Source organism: Halichoerus grypus, chromosome 1, assembly GCF_964656455.1.
Source record: "Halichoerus grypus chromosome 1, mHalGry1.hap1.1, whole genome shotgun sequence".
Classification (NCBI taxonomy): domain Eukaryota; kingdom Metazoa; phylum Chordata; class Mammalia; order Carnivora; family Phocidae; genus Halichoerus; species Halichoerus grypus.
Genome location: NC_135712.1, coordinates 160,672,757 through 160,700,497, shown reverse-complemented (window position 1 = coordinate 160,700,497; position 27,741 = coordinate 160,672,757). Strand labels below are relative to the sequence as shown.

General features: G+C 43.7%; 1 protein-coding gene across 1 annotated transcript; it reads left to right on the top strand.

Annotated features, from left to right (window-relative positions):
• The first annotated feature begins 180 nt into the window (after positions 1–180).
• RPN1 (ribophorin I) lies at positions 181–27,741 on the top strand. The gene is made up of 10 exons (XM_036078491.2): positions 181–507; positions 3,905–3,969; positions 8,049–8,355; positions 14,138–14,347; positions 16,161–16,353; positions 20,530–20,629; positions 21,843–21,981; positions 22,221–22,340; positions 25,694–25,939; positions 27,126–27,741. Exons 1-10 carry the CDS (start codon positions 247–249, stop codon positions 27,306–27,308), a joined length of 1,824 nt encoding a protein of 607 aa, XP_035934384.1. The 5' UTR covers positions 181–246; the 3' UTR covers positions 27,309–27,741.

The following is a 27,741-nucleotide window of genomic DNA, read 5'->3' as shown; positions in this document are numbered from 1 at the left end:
TTCTCCGTTTGAAGTAAATTTTACTGTCTTGAGTAGAAAGCCATTGTTACCCGCAGGATTGGCAAGAGCAAAGGAGCGTGTGGTCGGGCGCCCAGCGGGCCGCCCGTTGCCCTGGAGATGGGGTCCTTCCTCCGTGGGCGCCGCCATCTTGTGGCGCCAGCCCGGGCCCAATGAGCGGCTGCACAGTGGCCGGAGGCGGGGCGGCGGCGGCGCTCGGCGCGGTCTGCGGCTCTGCTCGTCCGGGTCATGGAGGCGCCCACCGCCCGCCTGGTCCTGCTCTTGCTGCTCGGGGCCTGGGCCCCGGGGCCGGGCAGCGCCTCCCCGGAGGCACCGCTGCTGGTCAACGAGGACGTGAAGCGCACGGTGGACCTCAGCAGCCACCTGGCTAAGGTGACGGCCGAGGTGGTCCTGGCGCACCCGGGCGGCGGCTCCACATCCCGCGCAGCCTCCTTCCTCCTGGCCCTGGAGCCCGAGCTCGAGGCCCGGCTGGCTCACCTCGGCGTGCAGGTGAGTGCGGGCGAGCGGCGGGGGTCGGCGCGCGCCAGCCCGGCCGCCTCGGTGGACACGTCAGCGTAAGCCTGCTGAAGCGAGGCCGCCGCGCACTTGGGCAGCAGTCCGATCGCGGCCCCCCACTGCTCCGAGTGGGCCCTTCCTGGGCGGGCGGGCGGTACCCGCGCTGGCCTTGGGCCGAGCGAGCTCCCCTTGCCCGCGCTGCCCGGGGAAACCAGGCTAGTGGCCTAGCGGGGCGCGGGTGTGCTCCAAACTTTTCGTTTCCCACGACTTGACTCAGGAGCCCAACCGGAGGACGAAGAAGTGAGCCCAAATGAGTATCATTCTCTTAATTCAGTGTCTGGCCCATAGTAGGTGCTTCTTTCTAGCCGTCATCCAATACAATCGGAAATGTAACATTGTGTATTTTCCAGTTTGTAATTTGAAACCGTTGTTAGTGTAATACACTTAAGGTTGCTAATGACCGCTTTTTAAATTTGGTTCCTCTCCTTAAAGTTAGTTTAAGAAGTCATGTAGGTAATAAAACCTCTTTTAAACTGTACAGAAAGGTCAAGGCCGAATCACTCCCTTCCTCCTACCGGTTCTCGTTCTTGCACCTCAGCAGTATATGGCTTGGAAGTTTGCTTTATGTACTTCCCCAGCATTTCAGTGAACACTTTTACAACTCTCAAGGAAATAAAATGTTGGCTTACATATCCATAGGTTTGCTTTTTATTACTATTTTCATTAAGCAGCGTCCATTAAGTGATTACCCAATTATTTGTTGAGGGACTAGTCATTACAGTGTCATATTTCTTCTAAGTACATCTTACTCTCTGACTGAATCTGGAGCTATAAAGCTGGGTTTATAGAGCTTATGCGTCTGAAAGGATTCCTCTTCCTTTTCGTGCCTTGTCTATGATGGAATGCACAGTTTTACTCAAAGGTTTGTGTAAAGATAGATCAAAACTTCATTTAAATGTGTGCTGCCACCTTTGAGTGTTTTGAATGTTAAATCCCATTCTTTTATAAAAACTAGTTCTGGGGGCACCTGGGTGGCTCAGGTCATGATCCTGGAGACCCGGGATCAAGCCTGGTGTCAGGCTCCCTGCTCAGCGGAGAGTCTCCTCTCTGCCTGCCACTCCCCCTCTTGTGCTCTCTCCCTCTCTGTGTCAAATAAATAAATAAAATCTTAAAACAAAACAAAAAACTAGTTCTGATAAATTGAAGTTGCCACAGTTTAACGAGACAGCCGCAGAAGCTATCTGTCATCATGCTGGAGAATGCTGGATTACTGCAGACATGTCCTGTTGGCAATCTACTTTGTGTTGGGTGTTGTGGTAGGTGTTTTAAGTACATTCTCTTTAACCCTCATAACAGCACTTTGAGGTGTAGGCTTACTGCAGGTGAGGAGTGCAGTCTAGGAGTTAAGTTGTTTAAACCCCGTGTCAGCTCTTAGAGCGATGAGTGAATCGGGGCTTAGGTTAGTTTCAAACTTTGTGTGCTCTTCACTGTACCCCATTGCGTCTTTTGGCCTAGATGGCTCTGAGGTAGGGTTGTGTAGGGATGTAAGACCTGCAGTCACATCACCAGATTTATTCAAAATCATTTGTTAATTTTATAGTCCCATGAGAGAGACGGGTTAAATAGATATATGTGCTCCTTTACACCCCTATCCCAATGGGAAATGTAACTAGATGTTAGACTTAGCAAAGAGGGTGTGTATTTTTCAACAGTTGACTTTGAGGCCTTGATAAGGTTGCTAGAAGTTTGAATTTTCAGTGGATTTATCTTTAGCCTTCCATGTAGAATTTTAGGAACTGGTTAGAAGGGACAATGGTGACTTCTTAAAGAATTTTTTTTCAAGATTTTTATTTATTTGAGAGAAAGCATGAGCAGGGGGAGGGGCAGAAGGAGAAGCAGACTCTCTGCTGAGCAGGGAACCCAACATGCGGCTGGACCCCAGGATTCTGGGATCATAACCTGAGCCAAAGGCAGGCACTTAACCCACTGAGCCACCCAGGCGCCCCACAGTGATGATTTCTGATGACGATCTAGTGGTTCCTCATCTTCTTACTACCAAGGACCATATTAATATTTTTCCTCTCATGTGGATTCTATATTTGAAATCTTTTGTCTCTCTGGTCTTTTATTAATTAATATCTTTTAGTAAGAGATCAACATGTAACTGAATGGTGATAAGCACGAGTATACTAGAATGTTACCATTGTGATAAGATTCCAGTCAAAGTGATGAAGCTTGTTTTTATTGGCCTGTGCAGCTTTATTGAGGATGATTGTATGATTACTTTCAGGCATTTTATTTTTATTTAAAAGTTTTTAAAAAATATTTGAGAGAGAAAGAGAGACGGAGGGAGGGAGTGCGAGCAGGCGGAGGAGCAGAGGGAGAGGGACAAGCAGACTCCCTGCTGAGTGCAGAGCCCAATGTGGAGCTCAGTCCCATGATCCTGAGATTATGACCTGAGCCAAAACCAAGAGAAACCAAGGGTCGGATGCTTAACTGACTGAGCCACCCAGGTACCCCTAAAATTTTTTTTAAGGATTTTATTTTTTAAGTAATCTCTACGCCGAACATGGGCTTGAACTTTCAACCCTGAGATCAAGATTTGAATGCTCCACCGACTGAACCAGCCAGGCGCCCACTTTTAGGCATTTTAAAATATTAAAAATAGCTTCTTCCTCATTATAGTTCTGTGTGCCCTATTGGGAACAAGTGCTTCAGCCCAAAAAGTAGTTTTACTTTTTTTTTTCCCTTAGCAGAGTTTGAGTTGGCAAAGAGATCGGCAGTGTGTATTAGGTTTTCCTTATAGTTTGCTCCACCATCTCATGATTCAGGGTGTCTACTTTTTCTCAGATAGACCTTGCAGCCTGCTGGAGTTAACATTCTCTTCCTGGTTACACATCCTTTTGCAGTGAAGGATGAGAATAAGGGAGTGTGACAAGCAGTGGTTGTTGGACTTATGCTACTGTTAACTTTCATGCAAGTAGAACCAGTTTTGGCAATGTGTGAGACTTTTCTACTACAACAGTAAATAATACTATTTATTTTCTGTGCAAATGTGTATTTGAATGTAAATGGAGAAGAAGACATCACCTTTGTATTGGGAAACGTAAAGTGTAAGTGTAGTTTTTATTTATATGTGTGTGTTTGGTCATTCAGGAAAATGTTATGTATTTATAGAGCTTACTGTATACAACTTATTCGTTGCAAAAGTAAGTCTTTGACAATGTTCTTATGTTTCATATGGAAAAAAAATTGTTACCAGAGTTCTCTTTAAGTTCTTGTAGTTTGAATACTTTACTGTGGACATTCTAAGGCAGTTGGTTAACTGTTGACTCAAATTTAGAGGCTGAAAGACATAATAAAAAGAATAGCCTCTTTTGTCCTGTTACAGGTGAAGGGAGAAGATGAGGAAGAGAACAATTTGGAAGTACGAGAAACCAAAATTAAGGGTAAAAGGTAAGCAACCAACCAGTCGGAATATCTATATATTCTGCCTCTTCTTGTTGTAGGTTATCCTATCGGTTGGAATCATAAGGTAGGAGAGTTGCTGAGGACATACCTGGTGTTTTAGAGGCTGTTTCAGTTAATATAGTGTATGTTAAGTAAGCAACAGGCTATAATGTATTCTGACCCAGTGATGTCTTTTCTGATTAGTGATGCTAAAATTGCCCCTCACGGTGGCAGTTTGTTTTACAGGAAGGTAGCTACTTTCCATACCAGGTCAGGTCTGCTAATGTATGTGGGGATAGGGATCTCCAAACAGTGGATGGAGAATCAGTATGGTATGTGAGAACTCCAGGCTGTTTGTCTCAGTAAATAACCTCCCATCTGTTGTTGGCTACCATCCTCTTTCCAAAGGGCAGACAATTCTACCCCCTCCCCACCTCCTCTTGAGCCTTCAGGGCATTGAACGTGGTGCTTCTTCGTGGGAGTTAGACCGAGCTCTCTGAAGGCTGGCGTTGGACTTGCCTTGTTCTTCGCTTTAACCTCAGCACCTACCATGGGGCCTGGCACTTACTAGTTATTGTAAAATGCTTTGTTAAGGATATTTTCCAAAACGAATACAAAGCAGGAAGAATTGAATAAAGAATCCCCATATATCTCATCACCTAGCTTCGACAGTTACCAGTATTTTGCATGGTATTGATTAGGCGTTGAAATATTTGTTGAATGAGTGATGTGGGAGGAAGAAATGTTTTTAGCTCAGTGATTCTTAACTGGAGGAGGGAGCAGTTGTGTCCTGGCACCTGCCCCGCCCAGGACATTTGGTAATGTCTGGAGACATTTTTAGTTATAGCTGAGGGGTGCTGATGGCATCTAGTGGGTAGAGGCCAAGGATGCTCCTAAACATCCTACAGTGCCCAGGACAGGTTCCTCCTCCCAGCAAAGAATTATCCACTCACAAATGTCAGCAGTGCTAAGATTAAAATATCCTGTTTGCTGAGGCAAACAGTGTTAGTTTATGCTGTAGTTTATCATAAAAAGAAATAAAATATTTGATTCTTGACCAGCAAACCTTTGAACCTTACAGCTGTCAGTCCCCACATGATTCAGAAAGTGTTAGATTTGGTCTCCCTGCTTGGCAGAGCTTGTTTTTGTTTTGTTTTGTTTGCTTGGCAAAGTTTAAAAAATTTTTTCTCATTAGTTTTAAATTAAAAAAATGAGAATATGACATAACTATTTTCTTTATGCATATGCCCATTTATACATAATTTTACATAAGCGTATAAATGGGATAATTTTAAATTTATTAATCTGTCTATATAAAGTTTAATGACAACATTAAACAAGTCACTTATCCTGCAACCCTAACATGACAACTTATGTGTCTTTGTTCTGATCCACGAAAAAATCTGTTCCTTAGATGCCAGTATAGTCAACTCTGTGTTGTCTGCCTAGTCTTTCATCAATCAGAAGCTTTCATTAGCTGCTGCTTCCGAGTTGCAATGAGACTTGATATTTCCTTTTTTTTTTTTTTAAGATTTATTTATTTATTTTAGAGAGAGAGTTTGCACAAGTGAGCAGGAGCGGGCAGGGCAGAGGGAGAGGAAGAGAGACTCTCAAGCAGACTCCATGGTGAGCACGAAGCCGTATGTGGGTCTTGGGGCTCAATCTCGTGACCCTGAGATCACGTCCTGAGCCAAAACCAAGAACCGGACGCTTAACTGTGCCACCCAGGTGCCCCGAGAATTGATACTTTTTTCTTTCCTTCTTTTTTTAAAAGATTTTATTTATTTATTTGACAGAAAGAGAGATAGAGCAGGAACACAAATAGGGGGAGCGGGAGAGGGAGAAGCAGGCTTCCTGCAGAGCAGGGAGCCCAATGTGGGACTCCATCCCAGGACCCAGTGCTCCAATATTTCTTTCTTTTTTTGAAATAAGATTTATTGGGGCGCCTGGGTGGCTCAGTCGTTAAGCGTCTGCCTTCAGCTCAGGTCATGATCCCAGGGTCCTGGGATCGAGCCCTGCATCGGGCTCCCTGCTCAGTGGGGAGCCTGCTTCTCCCTCTCCCACTCCCCCTGCTTGTGTTCCCTCTCTCACTGTGCGTGTCTCTCTCTCTGTCAAATAAATAAATAAAATCTAAAAAAAAAAAAAAAAAAGATTTATTATTCTAGGACGCCTGGGTGGCTCAGTCGGTTAAGCGTCTGTTTTCAGCTCGGGTCATGATCCCAGCGTCCTGAGATCGAGTCCTGCATCAGGCTCCTTGCTTGGCGGGGAGCCTGCTTCTCCCTCTCCTGCTCCCCCGGCTTGTGTTCCCTCTCTCGTTGTGTGCGTCTCTCTCTCTGTCAAATAAATAAAATCTTAAAAAGATTTATTATTCTAGAGAGAGTGCAGGGGGGCAGGGGCAGAGATAACGAGAGAATCCCAGGCCGACTCCATGCTGAGCGTGGCCCCTGATGCAGGCCTCAATCCCAGGAGCCTGAGATCACAACCTGAGCCAAAGCCAAGAGTTGGTCACTTAGCTGACTGAGCCATCCAGGCGCCCCTGAGAATTGATATTTCTAATGATCACCCTGGAACACTGAAATGTTGTTAAAATGAGATTCAATTATGCTGGGACATTTCATGTGAAAATTAAGGTGGGGTTGTGTCACGTTTTGTTGATGGGCTAGAGGGAGAAAGAGATTAGGGGGTTAATTAGGAAGATAGGTAATAATCTTGGCAAGGGAGAATTGTTTGAACCGAGGGGGCAGCAATGGAAATTCCGGAAGGGATGAATTTGAGAGACATCCTCAGGCAGGATTAACCTGACATTAGGGATGGAGTAGAGTGAGGCATCCGACCATGTAAGAGGGTTTTGGTTTAGAAGTGGTCAGATGGTGGTAGTATTTATTAACAGAGTAAGGAATTGGGATCATGAATGATACTGGGTATGTTGGGTGGTCAGTGGAGCTGTCTAGTGAACCTTTGAAAATAGGAGTTTAGTGCTCAGGGCAGAGTGTGGGATGAGAAGCAGATCTGGAACTTGAAGCCAGGAATTGGTTAAGACCGTCCTGGGAGAAGGTGTAAAGCTTACTATATTTTAAGTAGGTACTTCAGAGTTGTGATAGTGTGTGATGGTGTGACTGATGAAGATATGCAAGATTAGATTCCGTAAGGCCATATCAGGAAAAGTGATCCATGTTCTGATGTGTTCTGACCTTGGAGGACAAATTCCAAAGAAGCCTGTTAAATGCCTTTAATTTTCCACTAACAGTTTCTGGGCCTACCAAAAGTTATCTTGTGGCTTAGAAAATTCAGATTTATTTTTGAGTTAATATCCTATGGATTTTAGTAGTTTCCAGGCCATCTCTTTTTCTTTAAAATGCTAGTAGCTTTATTTTTTTAGTTATGAGAGTGGTACAAGTTCATAAAACCAATTGGAGAAAATAACAAAATAAAGCTTATTCTCCTCCCTAGACAGTTACCATTAACAGTTTGGAAACATTCATTGGAATACTTTTCTTCACATATACTTGTTTATGTTAATTCTTTAAGATAGAATCATACGATGCCATTTGTGAACTGATTTCTGTTATTTACACTGTACATGGAAATGCTTAATATCCTTTTAAGTGGCTGCCATTATCCCACTGTGTGGCTCTGCTGGAATGCTTTTAACCATTATCCTGTTGTTGGACCTTGTTGGACCTTTACGTTTTATACTTTTTTTCCCCCCAAGACTTATTTATTTTAGAGAGGGAGAGAGCAGGGAGGGGGCAGAGGGCGAGGGAGAGAGAAAAATCTCAAGCAGACTCCCTGCTGAGTGCAGAGCCCGACACAGGGCTCTATCTCATGACCTGAGTCAAAACCAAGAGTCTGACGCTCAGCCAACTGAGCCACCCAGGCGCTGTTGTACTGTTCTGTTATTATAAACAATTGTGAAATGAATACCCAGACATCTGTCTTAAAAGGCTTGAATTAATAGGTTAAAGATGATCTCTTAAAGGTAACTGCTTTTGTCTTGGGTACAAAATGTTGCTGTGACTTTGAGTTGCTATTTCTGTTTTCAGTTCCCTTCATCTCTTAATTTTCTTGCCTTGTTCTTGCTCCAGTGGGAGATTCTTCACAGTCAAGCTCCCAGTTGCTCTCGATCCTGGGGCCAAGGTTTCGGTCATTGTGGAAACAGTCTATACCCATGTGCTTCAGCCGTATCCAACCCAGATCACCCAGTCAGAGAAACAGTTTGTCGTGTTTGAGGGGAACCATTATTTCTACTCTCCCTATCCAACGAAGACACAGACGATGCGTGTGAAGCTTGCCTCCCGAAATGTAGAGAGCTACACCAAGCTGGGGAACCCCACGCGCTCTGAGGACCTCCTGGATTATGGACCTTTCAGAGACATCCCTGCTTACAGTCAGGTAGGCTCGTGTGGAGTCCAGTCTGTCCCTGCCTACTTCAGAGAATGTCTTCTGGAGTGACTACTAGTGGATGGGCTTGGTGGTGTGAGATGGGTGTAAATCTGAAGTCATTTTTAAGATCATCCCCAAACATTTTCACCTGCTGTGAAATGACTCCATGGGGGTCACCTTTCTCATTTGGGAGTATAGCTAGAGGCTGGGAGGTTTAGGAAGATTTTCTCTAATAAGGAAAAACATGGCAGATGAACCTCATAAACTTCATGACTTGGATTTTTGAAGCAGTGACACATGAGCTGAGTTGAATTATTCCATCAGCATTTAGGACCTGTCAAAGCCTAATATTAGCCAGTGATAATGATAACTGGAGATTGCTGAGGTCTCTGAGGGAGCCCCACAAACAGCAATACTCTTCCCCCTTCCCAAGTTCTGTACACACTGAGAAACAAAAGTATTGAGGTAGGTAGGAAGTGAAAAAATATGTAGCTTTATTACAGGTAAACTAGGTTGAAGGAGATAGAGTTCATCTGCAGGTACTGCAGGAGGTTTCCTAATACTGAATCCCAAATTGAGACAAGAGTGTCCATGCAAATAAGGTAGGCCAGGGCAAGCCTCTCCATGTGGAAGTCTTGCCAGCAGATGAAGTGAGCTCTCTAACTGCCTACTGGCAGGTATGCCAGATGGAGAAGAGCAGCTGGGCAGAGCATGCCCTGTCCATTCTTCTCCAACTTACTCTTTACTTAGGGGATGCCGGTCCTCTGGACGAAAAGGCTCAGAGTCTTATACTAACAGAACTCCCATCACATGAAATAAAATGTGAGCCCAGAGGCATTAACTTAAGTGCAAGCAAGGTGGAGGAGAAGGGGATTAGGGAAGGGAAGAAAAACTTGCTGACCCACCATCTTATTTCCTAGGCTCTGTAGATAGTGTATTAAATAAAATCATTCATTTCATTGAATCAGAGTTAAAAAGTTAATTTTCTTTTTTATTCTCTAGCGATAGACAAGGAAACAGAATCAGTGAAATTAAATGACTCCTCCAAGACTAGATTACAAATAAATTAGCTTCCAGGGAAGATGGGCAAGTTGTATGTAGCACAATTCTAGCAAATATACTCACATTAAAAAAGAATAATAAAAAATAAGGAGGTAGCATGTGGAGGGTTGGAGTGGGGGTTGGGGGAGAAGGGAACAAGGCGTTGTGGGTAGAGGCCCCGAGATGGGAGACCAGGTGCTGTGCTGGCGGGGGCGGCTGCTGGGGTAGTAAAGCTGGCTGCCTCGCTGAGCCCAGGAGCTGGGCCTTAAGCGTAGAGGGAGCAGTCAAGGCTTAAAAAACACTGTTGTTACGGACAAGTTCAAACATATACAGAAGTATAGAGAATAGTGTAATAACTTCCCATACACCTATCAACTTTGACATTGTCAATGAGTATCAGAATATTACCACACTTATCAGCACTCTTTTTTTTTTCTCTGTTGTAATATTTTAAAGCAAATTTTAGGAATCGTGTCATTTCAGCCTATGTACTTGATTGTCATCTCTGAAATACATGGATATTTAAGACTTCCATGCATCTCTGTGTTTAGAACATGTGTCACTGAGGATGTACAGTCAAAATAGTTTGTTCTAATGTCACTTGAAATAATTGTTTCTGTTTTCTCGGTCTCAGATGTCAGTTTGACATAGGGCTGTTCATTTTGGGTCATTTTCCACTGTTAAGAATTTTTTTTTAATTGATATAATTTTTTGAAATGAAAACAGCCAAAATTATTTGACAAGGTATATTCAGAGAACTCTTGCTTCCACTTCTCCCTTCTGTCTGTTCTTTTTGGTGACCATTTATATTAGCTTTTGGTTTATCTTTCTGATTTTTTTTCTATAAATATATGCAGATTATAGTAATTTTATATTCCCCCATTTCTCAGAAAAGTAGCACCGTGTGTATACTGTAGCCTTAGGGGTTTTGGTGGGGGAGTGAGAGTATCTCTCTGTGATTGCTGGTGTAGTTACCTTGTGGTGCGGAGAGCCCTGGGGGCGCATGCCTCTGTGGAGCTCTGAGTTGTGTTTCCTCTAAGTGCATTATTTATTTCTTTTCCTTACTTAATTCAGTTCATGTTGGGGACAGAAATTTGTCTCCTGTACAAGCTTCTAAATTTTCAATATTTTGGATTTTGGACTTTTTTCCTCCATTTTATTTATTTTTTTTGAAATTTTATTTATTTATTTGACAGAGAGAGACACAGCGGGAGAGGGAACACAAGTAGGAGGAATGGGAGAGGGAGAAGCAGGCTTCCCACAGAGCAGGGAGCCTGATGCAGGGCTCAGTCCCAGGACCCTGGGATCATGACCTGAGCTGAAATCAGACGCTTAACGACTGAGCCACTCAGGTGCCCCTCTTCTTCCATTTTAAATTAATAAAATGCTCATGAGAGACTATTTGGCAAATACAAAGGAAAATATGACATCCACTTTTGACATAGTAGTACCTGAGTCATTTCTTTCTAAGCATAGGGGCTTTTTAATATGGAAATCACACTGTGTGTAAAGTATTGCGTACTTTGCCACTTAGAATATTTTCTAAACATTTTACATTACCTTTGTAAACCATTTTTAATAGCCATTTAAGATCCTATAATTTGATGTTTTATAGCTTATTTGCCAAGTTTCCTATGTTGGACAGTTAGCTTTTTTTCTCTAACACTGTAGTGGTCATCTCTTTACATATAACTTTTTATATAGTCTCAGAGTAGATTTTTTATTTTTTATTTTTAAGAAGTTTTGACTTTAGCTCCAGTTAGTTAACATATTGTGTAATACTAGTTTTAGGTGTACAATGTAGTGATTCAGCACTTCCATACAACACCCAGTGTTCATCACAGTAAGTGCCCTTCTTAATCCCCATCATCTATTTCACCCATCCCCCCACCCACCTCCCTCTGGTAGCCATCAGTTTGTTCTCTTTGTTCTCTACACTTAAGAGTCTGTTTCTTGATATTTCTCTCTCTCTCTCACTCTTTCTTTCTCTCTCTATATATACATACTCTGTTTGCTTGTTTGTTTTTTAAGTTCCACATAGGAGTGAAATCATATGGTATTTGTTTTTGTCTGACTGATTTCGCTTAGCATTATACTCTAGCTCTGTCCATGTTGTTGCAAGTGGTAAGATTCCATTCTTTTTTAATGGCTGAATAATACTCCGTTGTGTGTGTGTGTGTGTGTGTGTGTGTGTATACACACACATATATGTACCACATCTTTATCCTTTCTTTTTTTTTTTTTTAAAGATTTTATTTATTCATTTGACAGAGAGATAGCGAGAGCAGGAACACAAGCGGGGGAGTGGGAGAGGGAGAAGCAGGCTTCCCGCGGAGCAGGGAGCCCAACACGGGGCTCGATCCCAGGACCCTGGGATCATGACCTGAGCTGAAGGCAGACCCTTAACGACTGAGCCACCAGGCGCCCCCACATCTTTATCCTTTCATCAGTCGAGGGGCACTTGGGCTGCTTCCATATTTTGGCTATTGTAAATAATGCTGCTATAAACACAGGGATGCATATATCTCTTCGAATTAGTGTTTTTGTATTTTTTGGGTAGATACCCAGTAGGACCATTGCTGGATCATAAGGTAGTTGTATTTTTAACTTTTTGAGGAACCTCCATGCTGTTTTCCACAGTGGCTGCACCAGTTTGCATTCCCGCCAACAGTGCATGTGGGTTCATTTTTCTCCACCTCCTCACCAACACCTGTTGTTTCTTGTGTTGATTTTAACCCTTCTGAGAGGTGTGAGGGGATATCTCATTGTGGTTTTGATTTGCATTCCTTGATGATAAGTGATGATGAGCATCTTTTCATGTGTGTTGGCCATAGGATAGATTTTCTGAAGTAAAAGTTTTCAAATCAAGACGTACGAACTTTAAAAATCTCTTGATGTGGGGGCTCCTGCGTGGCTCAGTTGGTTGAGTTACAGACTGTTGGTTTTGGCTCAGGTCATGGTCTCAGGGTCCTGAGATCAAGCCCAGCCTTGAGCCCTGCCTTGGGTTCTGTGCTCAGCAGGGAGTCGGCTTGGAATTCTCTCTCTTTCCCCCTCTGCCTCTCCACCCATGCATGCACCCTCACTCTCTTGCTCAAATAAATAAATCTTTTAAAGAATTAAAAATCTTTTTTTTTTAAGATTTTATTTATTTGACAGAGAGCACAAGCAGGGGAAGCAGCAGACAGAGGGAGAGGGAGAGGGAGAAGCAGGCTTCCCGCCAAGCAGGGAGCCTGATGCGGGGCTCCATCCCAGGACCCTGGGATCATGACCTGAGCCAAAGGCAGCCGCCTAACCGACTGAGCCACCCAGGTGCCCCCAAAATTAAAAATCTTTTTAGTTTTTTTTTTTTTTTTTTTAAATTTATTTGACAGAGAGAGACACAGTGAAAGAGAGAACCAAGCAGGGGGAGTGGGAGAGGGAGAAGCAAGCTTCCTGCCGAGCAGGGAGCCCCGATGTGGGCCTCGATCCCAGGACCCTGGGATCGCGACCCGAGCTGAAGGCAGATGCTTAACGACTGAGCCACCCAGGCACCCCTAAAAATCTTTTGATGTATGTTGTCAAGTGGTTTTTCAAAAGATTTAGCCAATTTATTATGGCACCAGCAGTCAGAAACTGCTAGTTTCCTCGTATCCTTATCAGTATTGGCATTAAATACTGTCAAATATGATTATGGATGAAGTTGAACTTTTAAGAATCTACGGATTCTTGGGGCACCTGGGTGGCTCAGTCGTTAAGCGTCTGCCTTCGGCTCAGGTCGTGATCCCAGGGTCCTGGGATCGAGCCCTGCATCGGGCTCCCTGCTCAGCAGGAAGCGTGCTTCTCCCTCTCCCACTCCCCCTGCTTGTGTTCCCTCTCTCACTGTGTGTCTCTCTGTCAAATAAATAAAAATCTTTAAAAAAAAAAGTATTGCCACTTAGATTTATTTATGACCTTGAATATGTTAAAACTGCTGGGCCTCGGTGTTTTTAATTTGTAAAACAAGATGAGTAGTACTTACCTCATTGTGTTGTTTTGAGGATTAAATGGTCATGCATTTGTTTCGCACTCATAAAGAGTGACTGACACATATTTTTGTTAGCTCCATACATGTTAGCTAAACAGGTTCTTTTCTGGGAACTTTTCTGGGTAAGTCTTCTCCGTGTTAGAAAAAATCCAGTAGTGCTATGAATCATCCTCAGTTTTGAGGTTATTTGCTAGCTCATTGGGTAGACATTATGTCTTTATGAGATCATATATATACCTTGTCAGAATTTTTCTTTATTATAGTTTAAGATTTTGTTTTCTTTCAAAACTGCAAAAATTATTCAAAAGGCAATTTAAAAAGCTCATTGTAGAAATTTTGAAAACAAAAACTACAAGGAGAAAGTAGAAACAATCTAAGAACTCTGTTTCCTATCTGTTGGGATTCTCCCGTATTTCATTTCAGGTTCTTTTTGTTCTTTTACTCCTATAGTCTATAAGATAAGTGTCATGTAGAAGTTTTTGTTTTTAAAATACAAATGATACTTACGTTGGAACCTAAAACAATTTTGTGGAGCCTATTTTTCCACTTAGTAATACATCATGAATATTTATTTCCATATTCCATTAAAAAGTCCTAGTAAGCATCATTTTAGAATACAGAGTGCATTTGATACACCATAATTGAGCCATTCTATTGCTGATGTATGGATTGTCTCCAGTGTATTTGAAACTAGTGTTGATTCATCTGTCACCCAGACTTGGAACTACTTGTTTCTTTTCTCTCCAGGATACTTTTAAAGTACATTATGAGAACAACAGCCCTTTCCTGACCATCACCAGCATGACCCGAGTGATCGAGGTCTCTCACTGGGGTAACATTGCTGTGGAAGAAAATGTGGACTTAAAGCACACAGGGGCTGTGCTGAAGGGACCCTTTTCACGCTATGATTACCAGAGACAGCCAGATAGTGGAATAGCCTCCATCCGCTCATTTAAGGTATGGGATGTGCAACGTGGACATTGGGAGAAAGTATCGTTTTATCACATTTGCCCTTTAGCTTTTTGAAAGTATCTAAATATGGACCATTGTTTGGGATCAATTGGTGTTCAAGTAGTTGAGTTCACAGGGTTAGAACCAACAGAAAGAATCTTAAAAAAAAAAATACCCCCATTTGTATAAGTAGGCCATTTTTTCTTTTGAAAAGAGATTTTATTTTTAAGTAATCTCTACACCCACCATGGGGCTCGAACTCCCAACGCTGAGGTCAAGAGTCACGTGCTACACCGAATGAGCCAGCCAGGTGCCCCAAAGTAGGCCATGTTTTTATTTTTTATTTATTTATTTTTAATTTTTTTTTTTTTTTTTAAAGATTTTATTTATTTGACAGAGAGCACAAGTAGGCAGAGAGGTAGGCAGAGGGAGAGGGAGAAGCAGGCTCCCCACTGAGCAGGGAGCCTGATGCGGAACTCGATCCCAGGACCCTGGGATCATGACCTGAGCCAAAGGCAGATGCTTAACTGACTGAGCCACCCAGGCGCCCCAGGCCATGTTTTTAAAAGAAAATTTGAATAATAGGAAAAACCAGACCCCCCCCAGAATTAGTATTGCTCATATTTTAATATTTCTTTTGTTCTATAATGCTTTTTTTAAAAAGATACTTGATCATATTGTACATGAAGTTTTGTATATTTTTAGTCTTATAAATGAAATCTTATATTTTCATGTACAGTCAGAAACTGAAAACATGTTCAGTTGAAAACCCCCTTGGAAAACAGAGTTTGGGGCACTGGCCCCGTGCACAGTTGAAAATCTGCATATAACTTTTGACTCCCTGAAAATTTAACTGCTAATATCCTCCTGTTTTCTGGAAGCCGTACTATTTTTTTTTTTTTAATTTTTTTTTTTTAAGATTTTATTTATTTGCGAGAGAGAGAATGAGAGACAGAGAGCATGAGAGGGAGGAGGGTCAGAGGGAGAAGCAGACTCCCTGCTGAGCAGGGAGCCCGATGTGGGACTCGATCCCGGGACTCCAGGATCATGACCTGAGCCGAAGGCAGTCGCTTAACCAACTGAGCCACCCAGGCGCCCTGGAAGCCGTACTATTAACATAAACAGTCCATTATCCCATATTTGGTATGTTGTATGTATTATGTACTGTATTCTTATAACAAAATAAGTTAGAGAAAAAATGTTAAGAAAATCATGAGAAAATAAATTTACAGTATTTACTGTATTTACTGAAAAAGATCCACATATAAGTGGACTTGCTCAGTTGAAACCCGTGTTGTCTAAGGGTCATCTGTACTTCATATTATAGAAGGGCTCGTTATGTGAATGAAGTGTTAGAATTGTTTCTTCCTGATTATGAAAATACTCTTACAGATTTGGAAGCTATAGTAAAGAATATGAGGTGGAAAAACCCCTCCATAACCCTACCACCTAGCAATTTGATGTAATTTCTCCCAATTTTAGTTTCTCTCCCTGCAGAGTAATTTAGATATTATGTTTATCTTTGTATTAATCCTTAATATTCATAAAGGTATTTATGATTGTCTTCATTATTTATTGTTTAGGAGAATTGGCTATTTACCTACCATGATTGAGAAATAGATGCAATATCTAGAAATTTTGAAGCCTCAGGCGGGGGGGCTAGTTAGACTTCTTTTTGGGTTGTTCCCAGTTTGGGGACTGTTTTAATTAGATAGTGCTATGGGGAGGTTCTTGGCGCAGAAAGTCTTTTCTGTCTTTAGGATCATCTCCTGTGAGTAAGTTTCTGGGGGCTTTAGAAGGCGTGTCCCCTCTCTTGCAGACCATCCTCCCTGCCGCTGCCCAGGACGTTTACTACCGGGACGAGATTGGCAATGTTTCCACCAGCCACCTCCTTATTTTGGACGACTCTGTAGAGATGGAAATCCGGCCTCGCTTCCCTCTGTTTGGCGGGTGGAAGACCCATTACATCGTTGGCTACAACCTCCCAAGCTATGAGTACCTCTATAATTTGGGTCAGTCTTTAGTAGTTAGGGAGTAGAAAGGGGAGAGACTATCATTTCGTTTCCGGCATTTTTGTTTCTAGTGCTGGTTTTTGTGTGTGTGTGTGTGTTTTTGTTTTTTTAACAGTTGCCAGTCATTTTTGATGGGAAGAGAGTATTGTCGTTCTTTGGAAGTCTGGGATATTAGGAACAATTTTTTAATGGGTGGGGACAAATTACTATTGTAAAAGTAATAACATGCATTTGGTAGTCAGTTCGAACAGTCTGGTAAAAATCCTCCTCTTACCCCCAATTCCATCATAAGATGGAACTGCTTCAATTCTTTTAATTTGAGGTTTTTAAAAAAATAAAGAGAAAAAGTAAGAGAATAATAAACACTTTTACGCACGCACCCAGAACTAATTATTATTATCATTTTGCCATATTTTCTTCGTCTTTTTTTAAAAAATCTTTTAGATAGAAAATTAAATAGAGAAAACCACACAAACAAATGTATAGTTCAGTAAATGTCTATAAGAACACCTCAGAACCACCACTCAGGCCCAGAAATTGAACTGAGCCAGCCAGCCAGAAAGCTCTCCATGTACCTCTTCCTTCCCCACAATAGTGGTTACCATCCTGACTTTTAGTAACCACTCTCTTGACTTTGTTAAGTTTTATCACCCAAGTATGTGTCTTTAGAATCTCTACTTTAGTTTTGCTCTTTTCAAAAAATTTGATGTCTTATGAGTCCATTAATCCATAGTCCCCTCCTCCATCTGTTTTTTTTTTTTTTTTTTTTTTACAGTTTATCAAAGAATGTGAGCCACTTGTAGTGTAACCTACAGTCTGGATTTTGCTGACTCCTTACTTAAAGTGCAATTCAGTATTCCTGTGTTTTCTGTGTTTCTTGCAGATTGAAAGCTGTTACCTTCCTTGATGTCTTATGAAAGACATTCTTGGCCCAGCTTATATATTTTCTTTCTTTCTTTTTTTTTTTTTTTTTTTTTTAAATTTTATTTATTTGACAGAGCACAAGCAGGGGGAGCAGCAGACAGCGGGAGAAGCAGGCTCCCTGCTAAGTAGGGAGCCCGAAGTGGGGCTCGATCCCAGCACCCTGGGATCATGACCTGAGCTGAAGGCAGATGCTTAACCGACTGAGCCACCCAGGCGCCCCCAGCTTGTATGTTTTCTGTCTCAGACCTGGAATCAGCCATTTCTCCTCAAATCCCTAGTTTCTTCTTGTGGAAAAACGTGTTTTAAGACCACAGTCTGAGAACTAGGAATGCATATTGTTCTTAGTTTGGTCAGTATCTAGGCCTTTTCAGTTAACAGAGCTAGGTGTGTATTATGTCTATGTGTAAAAAAATTATGAATTTATATAGTTACTTAATAGTGTGAACTGTAATGATTTTGCTGCTATGTTATATCTGTATCTAATTCCATATCGAGAGTCCTCTTTCTGAAGGACAGAGAAGGTGACAGAATGAGAGCATTCCACAATTAATTGTTTTATCCCACACCTAATACACAGCAATCTCAGAATAAAAAATGGTCATACTACCACTTCCAATATGATTACTGAAAAGAGTTTATTTTTGGCATATCCCCTCCCCATTCTACCCCATTTTGGTGTGCTGTGTGTATACTGTATTATATCTATTGTCAGAACAAATAGCCATTACACAGCATGCTCCCCCCCCCCTTTTTTAAAGATTTTATTTATTTATTTTGAGAGAGAGAGCGAGCATGAGCGGGGGGGCAGAGGCAGAGGGAAAGGGAGAAGCAGACTGCCCAAGAAGCAGGGATCCCGACTTGGGGCTCCATCCCAGGACCCTGGGATCATGAACTGAGCCAAAGGCAGACGCTTAACTGACTGAACTACCCGGGTGCCCCTTTTAACTCTATTTTTTTTTAAGATTTTATTTATTTATTTGACACAGAGAGAGACACACCGAGAGAGGGAACACAAGCAGGGGGAATGGGAGAGGGGGAAGCAGGCTTCCCGCAGAGCAGGGAGCCCGACGCAGGGCTCGATCCCAGGACCCTGAGATCATGACATGAGCCGAAGGCAGACGCTTAACCACTGAGCCACCCAGGCGCCCGCCCCTTTTAACTCTAGTCTTACCTCTATAGTAGCTGTAGTTAATGCTTACCCTGTCAGTGTTTACATTGACAGCTCTAGTCATTTTGATGAAGCTCCTTCTCTAGTCGATTCCTTAGGGAGGGCTTATGGGACTGAGTTCTCACATATTGATAGGTGATAACAGGTGGTGCCTTTTGTGCATGTAAGCATCTTGAGGAATGTAACATCACTGGCTCATATGTCTTTCCTTGAATATCTTAAATACGTTACTTTTTTTGGTATAAAATGTCACTCTCAAGGTCTGATGATGATCTAATTTTTCCCCTTTATAAGTCTTTTTATATAAATATTGAAAGGGATTCTTCCTTTAAAATCTAATACTTTTCTGGAACGTGTTTTGGCAGTGGTTGCCGTGTTCCTATTCTTGGGTCTGCATTATGTTTTTTCAACTTACAGTTTTGAAACCTTTTTGTAAGTTTTCTCCTTTTATTTCTATGTTGAGTCTTTGCCTATTTTCAATATTTGGCAGTTTCTCGAGTCTTTCCTTCATTGAAAACTTTACCTCTTTTTACTTTTTATTATAAGACATTACCTGTTGTGTTTATTCATTGCTATTCCTTTTAGCTTATCCTTCGTTTCTAAAACAGTTATTTTCTTTCTAAAATTTATTTCCTGAATTTTTTCCTGCATTCTGTCACTTTTCTGAATTTCTATAATTCTGGTTTATATTGCTCTTTCATGACTTGTGTCATTTTTATAGTACCTTTAGTTTGCTTTGAAATACTGGGAACAGTTTTTTTTGTTTGTTTTTTAGAGAGAAAGAGTGTGTGTGTGGTGGGGGAGCGCAGAGGGAGAGAGAGAATCTTAAGCAGGCTCCATGCTCAGCACGGAGCCTGATGTGGGGCTCGAGCTCACGATCCTGAGATCATGACTTGAGCTGAAACCAAGAGTATTATGCTTAGCCGACTGAGCCACCCAGGTGCCCTGCAGGAGGAGTTTTAATCAGTTTTGTGGCATGAATTTCTGGCATGTTTTCATTTTCTCTTGGGATGTTCTCTTTTTTTTGTAGCTTTTAAAAATATAACTTATTCTGAGAGTGAGGGGTACCCTTTTTCTGTTGCTCAGTTTTCTTTAATTAAAAAAAATTTTTTTTTAAGTAGGCTCTGCACTCAATGTAGGGCTCAAACTCACAACCTTGAGGTCAAGAGTTGCATGCTCTATCAACTGAGCCAGCCAGGCGGCACCCCTCTGTTGTTCTTTTTTTTTTTAAAGATTTTATTTATTTATTAGAGAGAGTGAACACGAGAGGGGAGGGTCAGAGGGAGAAGCAGGGAACCTGATGCAGGACTCGATCCTGGGGCTCTGGGATCATGACCTGAGCCTAAGGCAGTCACTCAACCAACCGAGCCAGCTAGGCCCCCTGTTCATTTTTAATGTGAGTTTTTAGGAGGAGGTATCGTAACTGCCAGTTCTCTGTTGATTTAGTATGGTATTTTGATTTTCTTCCGGCAGTTTTTCCTCCACTTAGGGTGCTGTCCTGGGAGGAGAGCTCTGATGGCTTTTCCAAGTTCTCAGGGACTAGACTGCTCTAGACTCACAGGTCCGTGGGCCTGTTTTGCTTGCCCACCATGTGGGGTCAGGGGAGGACTCCTCGGAGCTCCAGCTGCTTTCTACAGTTGGCTTGCCTCCTTCTCTAGTCAATGTGGTGGCCTGTTTGGGGCTCTTCTCTTCTCAGGTCTGTCACTTGCCCTGTTGCCTCCCTCTGCTTTCTCCTTTACAGACACTAGTAATGTGCACGTTGTGTGTTGTTGGTGTTTTGTGACTTCCCCGTTTGTATTTTGGGGTTCGTGGAGATCCTTGTTTTACCTAGTTGTAAAAAATGCTCCATGGGTTTTTGGTTTTGCTCTCTAGTTGCTCTGCCTTTATGTAGAAATTGGGGAAGACCCATAGTATGCTGCCGGCACCGCCTCTGTCTCCCAGAATCTCCTAGTCCGTTAACTGTAGGTAGCATCTCTTTACTCCTCTCTGTGTAAGGTGAGAGTGTTTGTACCCTGTGCTTCCCCCTAGCTCCTGTGTCATTTCCTCTGTTTTTCACATCCCTGCACGTGTTTGTCTTTCTTCAGGTGACCAGTATGCACTGAAGATGAGGTTCGTGGACCATGTGTTTGATGAGCAAGTGATAGATTCTCTGACAGTGAAGATCATCTTGCCCGAAGGGGCCAAGTGAGTGTGACTGTTCCTTTCCTCTGATTCCCATTTCTCTGGTAGTGGCCTTGTACCTCAAGGGGAAGCTATGTTCTGGGGGGGTGCTGAGTAGGTACTCAGCACATAGCTTTGACTGAGAGGTCTGTAGGGACTTTCTGACTGGAGTTTAAACAGAAAAGTTAGACTCAAATGAGGGCACAAGGTTTATTTATGAAATACATTCCCCAGACAGAATGCCTCTGTATGACAGCTGCAGCATCCAAAGGGGATGGGATGATCTGCAACAGGACAGAATGCGGAGTCAAGACAGCCAGGGAGCCCTTGTGCTGTGTTAATACAAAAAAGAAGAGCAATGGAACAGTGGCTCTATTTTATCCTGGGCTGGTTAGACCAGGTTCAGAAAGGGGGGTCCTCATGGTGTATTAGGGTTCCATGCTTACAACCAGTAGTGCTGTCTTTGGCCAGTTTAAGCAGAAAGGAGTGCATTTGGAAGGGTAAGTCACTTGTAAATTGGCAGCATAAGTTGCAGAGCCAGAACATCTCTGGGAGTCCGTTTGGTGGAAACTGACAGTTGTTCACAGGGGACCTGCCCTCGGCAGGAGGGATAAACACCTATGTGTGTCTCCATGTCACTTCGCTCTAGGTTCATCTTAAAGGGGAGCTTCTGTTTGGCCTCTCTTGGGTCACGTGCCCACTCTGGTCACCAGAAAGATCGGCACCTTGATTGTTCCTCCTATGGGGGATGGGGAGTTCTAGCAAAACTAGAGCGTGAGAACCTGGAAGAGGGAGAGTGGATCCAGGCAGACAAAAACAGGACATGTCCCACTGTACCTTATGAAAGTTCTCTGTCATGTGAGGAGAAAGAACTTCTGGAGTAACTTCTCAGGGGCCTCTTCAAGTCCCCGAGAGGCTCTTGCTGGGTGGAGTGCACAGGGGGGCTGTGGGCTGTGTGACTCCGGGGGCTGGCCAGTACTGGTGAGCACTAGCAAGAACAAGGAAGCATTAGCAGGGAGACGGTCATTACCTCAGCGGGAGAGTGGTCGAATAGTCGGGGTATTCTGGCAGTGGGTCAGCTGTCTTAGAAGGTCTGGTGCCAGGAGGGGAGCAGAGTGGAGCGGGAACTTAGCAACCCTGATAGGCCCCCTGAGCCTTAGAATTCTCCAACCCTAAATAAACCTTGTTGGTCAGTGCAGTTTGTCTTAGGCTGTATTTCATTCCTACCTGTGTCCAGGAACATCCAAGTTGACAGTCCCTATGAAATCAGTCGGGCCCCAGATGAGCTGCACTACACTTACCTAGACACATTTGGCCGCCCTGTGATTGTTGCTTATAAGAAAAATCTGGTGGAACAGCACATTCAGGACATCGTGGTGAGTGCTCCACTGGTCTGCCTTCTGTGTCTTCCTCCCCAGAGTATGGGGTCCTGGCGGCCATGGACTTGCCTGTCTTTATCTTGCCCTCCTTGGGCTGCAGGGGTTTGAGCACAGTCACCTCTGGGGATGGGTGGGGCAGCCTGGATGATCGTGGGCCTGCTGAGGCCCCTCTTGCCCCCGGGTGTCTGAGTCCATGCAGGCCTGTGGAAGCCCATCCTCCTTGTTCTCTCCCCTAGGTCCACTACACGTTCAACAAGGTGCTTATGCTGCAGGAGCCACTGCTGGTGGTGGCTGCTTTCTACATCTTGTTCTTCACTGTCATCATCTACGTCAGGCTGGACTTTTCCATCACAAAGGTACCCCTTGGCTTTTTTCCTACATTTGTTAGTCGTTTTGTGTCCTTGATAATGTGTTTCGTTAGCTTTACTGAGCACAGGGATCCTCTCAACAAGCCCGAGGCAGAACCCTGTTGCCCAGAAGCCTCTCCCCTGCCTGTGGCCTCCGCTAATCCTTACTGTAAAGAGAGAGACCCTGTTCTTGTTGCTGTGGTCACAGAGCGTGTGGTGTTACGTGAGGCAGGTTGCCACTGGTGGGCGCGTGCTGTGGAAACAGGGCAGCCGGCAGTGTGTTTCATGGTGGGGCTGTCCTGAGGAGGGTGACCGCAGACAAAGTAGGGAAGGGCATTCAGCTGGAAGGAACAGTTTGTGCAGCGGCAGGGAGGGCTTCGGTGGAACCCATAGGGAGCAGTAGGGTACATGTGGCAAAGACGATGATCCGGCTGGTTCCATAGACAGGCTGCCCAGTGAGGCAGCTGCTCGCAAGCCTTGTCATACAGAAGGTCTGAGTGTAGGTTTTATTATGAAATAGTTCCACTTTTTAAGCTATAAATGCTGCTTTCCTTTTTTAATTTATTTTTTAAATTTTATTTTAAGTAGGCTCCACACCCAATGTGGGGCGTGAACTCAAAACTCTGAGATTAGGAGTCACATGCTCCACTGACTGAGCCAGCCAGGGGTCCCTGCTTTTGTTTTTTTAAAACTTTTCTTTAAAATAATTCCACATTTATGGAAACTTTGCAAGAATAGTAAAAATAACGATTGTATACTCTTTACCTAGACATAGCACTTGACATTTGGCTTCTCTCTTGATACATAATTATTTTTCCTGGGCCATTTGAGAGTAAGTTGTAGACATTTATATCCTTTACCCCCTTGAGTATTAAAGCATGCATGTAGCCTAGGGACAAGAGTATTCTCTTAACATAACCACAGTAGAAGGATCAAATTCAGGAAATGTTATGTCGCTGTAATGCTGTTACATGCAAGCTATGTTCAGATCTGGCAGACTGTCCCGGTGACTGTAACATTTTTAGCAATTGTTTTTCTTCCTCCAGAATCCAGCTGAGGATCATGTATCCCATTTAGTTGTAACGCTTCCTTTGTCTCCTTTTATCTGGAACAGCTCCTCAGCCTTTCTTTGTCTTTAATGACCTTGACATATCTGACGTGTAGAGACCGGTTTTGTAGAATATCCCTTAACTTAGATGTATCATATGTTTCTCTCTGATTAAATTGAGATTATGCATTTTTGGCAAGAGTGCTATAAAGTGGTGCCATATTTGTAGCGCATCCCCTCAGGGGTACCTGATGTCAGCTGGTCCCAGTGCTGGGAATGTTATTAACTGTCCTTACTTGGCTAAGTTGATGTCTGCCTAATTTCTTCATGTTAAAGTTATTGTTTTTCTCTTTGCAATTAATGTATGATTTGTTTGAGGCTATAGAAACACTCTCATATACGTTCACCAATTAGTCCTAGCATTTAGTATTGATTCTTGTCTGAATCTGCTCTTAGTGTGGTGGTTGGAAAACTGTGATTCCTTTTGTTGGCATTGTGCTGGAAGGAGAAGCTTCTCTTCCTGGTTGACTGGTTGGCTGGTTGTTACTTGTTGGGACTCCTGGCTTCCTTCCTTACTCTGGGCTACTGTTCACTGGTATTACTTATTTTGATGCTCATATTATCCCACATTGGTCCATTTTTGTCATGTCTCATCATTTTTTCAAGCACTTCCTTATTGTCAGGCCTATCAGCATGTTTCAGGCATATTCAGTACTTTCTCCAGGCAGCCCTGGTTCCTTTCAGTGTGGAAATGGTACCTAGAGAGTATGATCTGGGAACTAGGTGTGATCATTGCTTTTTGGGTGTCGCTGTGTCTGGGCCTTTCAGCAGACAGAGCTGGGGAGAGATGTATGGTATTTACAGTAGCATTTAACACGGATGTCTCCCTCCAGTCTGACGCCACAGGGTTCTTGCTGTCCTCTCTCATCCACCGGTTTTCCTTCTCTCCTGGACCCCAGCGTCAGTATGTTTATTCATTTGTTGAATTCTGTAAACACACAAAATAGTTTCAGAATTGTTGCACTCATGCCCCAGAAACACCAGGCGTATCAGGTAGAGTCCCAAGATTTGTTAGGAGTTCTTTTTGTCTCTAGACTGAGAATATCTTGTCAGAGTACTGAGTTCCAAGGTAATTGGCTGAGTTTTCCGGTGTTAACTCATTTGAAATATAGTTAGGGTCATTTATTTGTTTGAATTTTATTGTAGTTTCTCCCTGTGGCACTGTATTTAATTTTGATTATGGATTTATAAAACCCTGCCTTGTAGATTACTAATTTTATCAGTCTCTGGGTATCCTTCCTGATTTATTTTGCAGAAATAAGCAGATACTTTAATTCTTATTTCCTCTTCTTTCTTGCACAAAAGGTAGCACAAGTATATATGTTTTGTCCTTTTTTTAAACTAAACAGGTTGTGAGAGTTACCCAAAACGGTTCATAGAGCTTTTCCTCATTATTATTTATTTTTTGTATAGCTGCGGAGTACTTCACTGAATGAACGGGTCAGTTTATTCAGTTTCTTGTATATACATTTCCTGATCTTAAAGCTTTGATAATTTATTGAGGAAAAAAAACAATTGTGGGCCAAATCAACCATTTGCAGACCAGATTTGGCCTTTTGAGCTGCCAAGCTAGAACTTGTCTGAAGTAGACATGTGATGAGAGAGAATTCGGGGGTAGGGCCTCATCTAAAGGATCATGAATGGCAGGGCAAGGAGCTTGGGCTTTATCCTTTAGGCCCTGGGAAACTCTTGAAGGTTTTAAGGAGGGAGACCTAATAAATGTCCTAGAAGCCTTCCCTGACCTGCATGGAGGTTTCTCTTCCTTTAGCACCTCACCTATCCCTTTCATGGTGTATTCTAAAGATTTTATTTATTTATTTGAAAGAGAGAAAGAGAGAGAGCACATGAGAGGGGGGAGGGTCAGAGGGAGAAGCAGACTCCCTGCCGAGCAGGGAGCCCGATGTGGGACTCGATCCTGGGACTCCAGGATCATGACCTGAGCCGAAGGCAGTCGCTTAACCAACTGAGCCACCCAGGCGCCCCCTTTCATGGTGTATTCTAGCATTAATATCCTTTCTCCCATCCTCTCTCTGCCCTGCTGGGCTTTGAAGTGAATGTCTTCTTCATCTTCATGTCCCCAGTCCTGCCCTTTGCTTAACTGGTCCAGATTTAGTGTCAGCAAAGGTTTGATTCTCTGACTTTCCAGGAAGATGGCTTTTCTTGTTTGCACAGCCGGTGGTGGGTACTCTTTGGGAGGTGAAGGTTGGAGCAGGCTCAGGCCTGGATGTTGTCACTCATGATGTTGCCCCCACAGGATCCGGCTGCAGAGGCCAGGATGAAGGTGGCTTGCATCACGGAGCAGGTCTTGACCCTGGTCAACAAGAGAATAGGTCTCTACCGTCACTTTGACGAGACCGTCAATAGGTACAAGCAGTCGCGGGATGTGTCCACTCTCAACAGCGGCAAGAAGAGCCTGGAGACGGAGCACAAGGCCTTGACCAGTGAGATTGCATTGCTACAGTCCAGGCTGAAGACAGAGGGCTCTGACCTGTGTGACAAAGTAAGTGTCAGCTGTCCCGGAGTCCCTCGGCTCTTTGCCCTCCCTTGTTATGCCTTCAGGGATTGTCCCCCACCTCGAGCACCACGGGGCTGCTCTGGGTGGGGCACATGCCGGGCGGCTGTTGCTCACTGTTGGCTTGTCCTGTGGAGCCAGCCCTACAGTGGAACGAGAAGTTTGGGGGTCTTGGTTATGGGCTGGGTTCGGAAAGCTCTGCTATCCTCCATGTCACTGTCCACATGGGCACTGTTGAGAACGACGGCTGCCTGTCCCGGAGGCCAGCCTGGGCAGGGCTCCAGGCTGCTTGTGTGTGCTGAGAAGAACCTAGACTTAGAATCAGGCATTTGATTCAGACTTTGTCAACCTGGGCAAGTTACCTAACTTCTGTGCCTCCGTTTCTTCTTGCCTCAGTACTTACCTCACCTTGTTGTGAGTGTCAAATGAGTTAGTGCATATAAAGTGCTGAGAACCCTGCCTGGGACCTGCTTTGTGAGTGAGTCCTTGTTACCTATAAAGGAAGAGGAGACCCCTTTTCTCCCCAGAGGTGCCCCTCAGAGGCCCTGATGATCCCCCTCTCCACACGCCACTCACAGCACTCCCTCTCCTTACCCTGTGTTCTTCATAGCACCTACCTCTTTCTGCAACTCTTCTCTTTATGTGCTCGAGTATTACCTGGTAGCTTTTTGAAGGCCAGATGCCTCATCTGTCTTGACTGTGGTTTTCCAGAGCCTGGACTTGCGCTTAGCACTGTGGCTCACTCAGTAATTGTTGAATGTTGAATGATTATGATTGTGAAGTCTTGTGAAGTCCTCAGCCTCACACCCAGCTGGTGATAACAGGGGAGTCATTCAGTCTGTCTGCCACACCCCCGCCATTAGTCTTGCCCAACTGAGTCCCTGGACCTAATTTGGCCAGCCAAAGGGAAGAAGATAAACGTACCTCGAGGACCTGCTGTGTGCCTGGCACTGTGCTGGGGGATTGCCCCTGTGTTCCCACTCGATCCTCACAATCCTCCCGTACAGCTGAGGCCTGAGGTCAGAGCTTAAAGGTACAGAAAATGGAGCTGGCATTGGAAGCCAGGCCCGTCTTCCTCCACAGCCAGCCCCTCTGCCCATGGGAGGTGGTGGGCCCTGCTGAGTGTGGGTGGGAGGACCACTCTCAAGCTCTGCCCTGCTCTTGCTTCGGCCAGGTGAGCGAGATGCAGAAGCTGGATGCGCAGGTCAAGGAGCTGGTGCTGAAGTCCGCGGTGGAAGCCGAGCGGCTGGTGGCCGGCAAGCTCAAGAAAGATACGTACATTGAGAATGAGAAGCTCATCTCTGGAAAGCGGCAGGAGTTGGTCACCAAGATCGACCACATCCTAGATGCTCTGTAGCCCCTGACAGTTACCATCGGGGTGGGCCTAGGGTGCTGCACTTTCAGATGGCAGGTTGGGGGCGAAGGGGGGAAGGCAACCATCAAGGCCGCTGAATGCTGGCATCTGTATTTTTACAAAAGGCCTTCAAGGAAGTGAAGCCAGACCCTGCCATAGGCAACACAAGAAGCTTAGTTTTTATCTTTAAAGGGTTCTTTTAAAAAAAAAAAAAATTAAATCCCATTAAAAACAAAATATCTTTGCGTTTTGAACAAAGAAATTTTCAGTAGATGATTGGTTTTGTTTTGTTCTGATGCCTAGGATATCCTTTCAGCCCATAAGCCCCTTGTTTTTTGCCTTTCTAATTCCCTATGTTTGGGTATTTTGTGAGTGTATGTTTGTTTTTTTTAAACGTGTGTGGCCAAATGAAAATAAAGCAGGGAGTGTGAACATT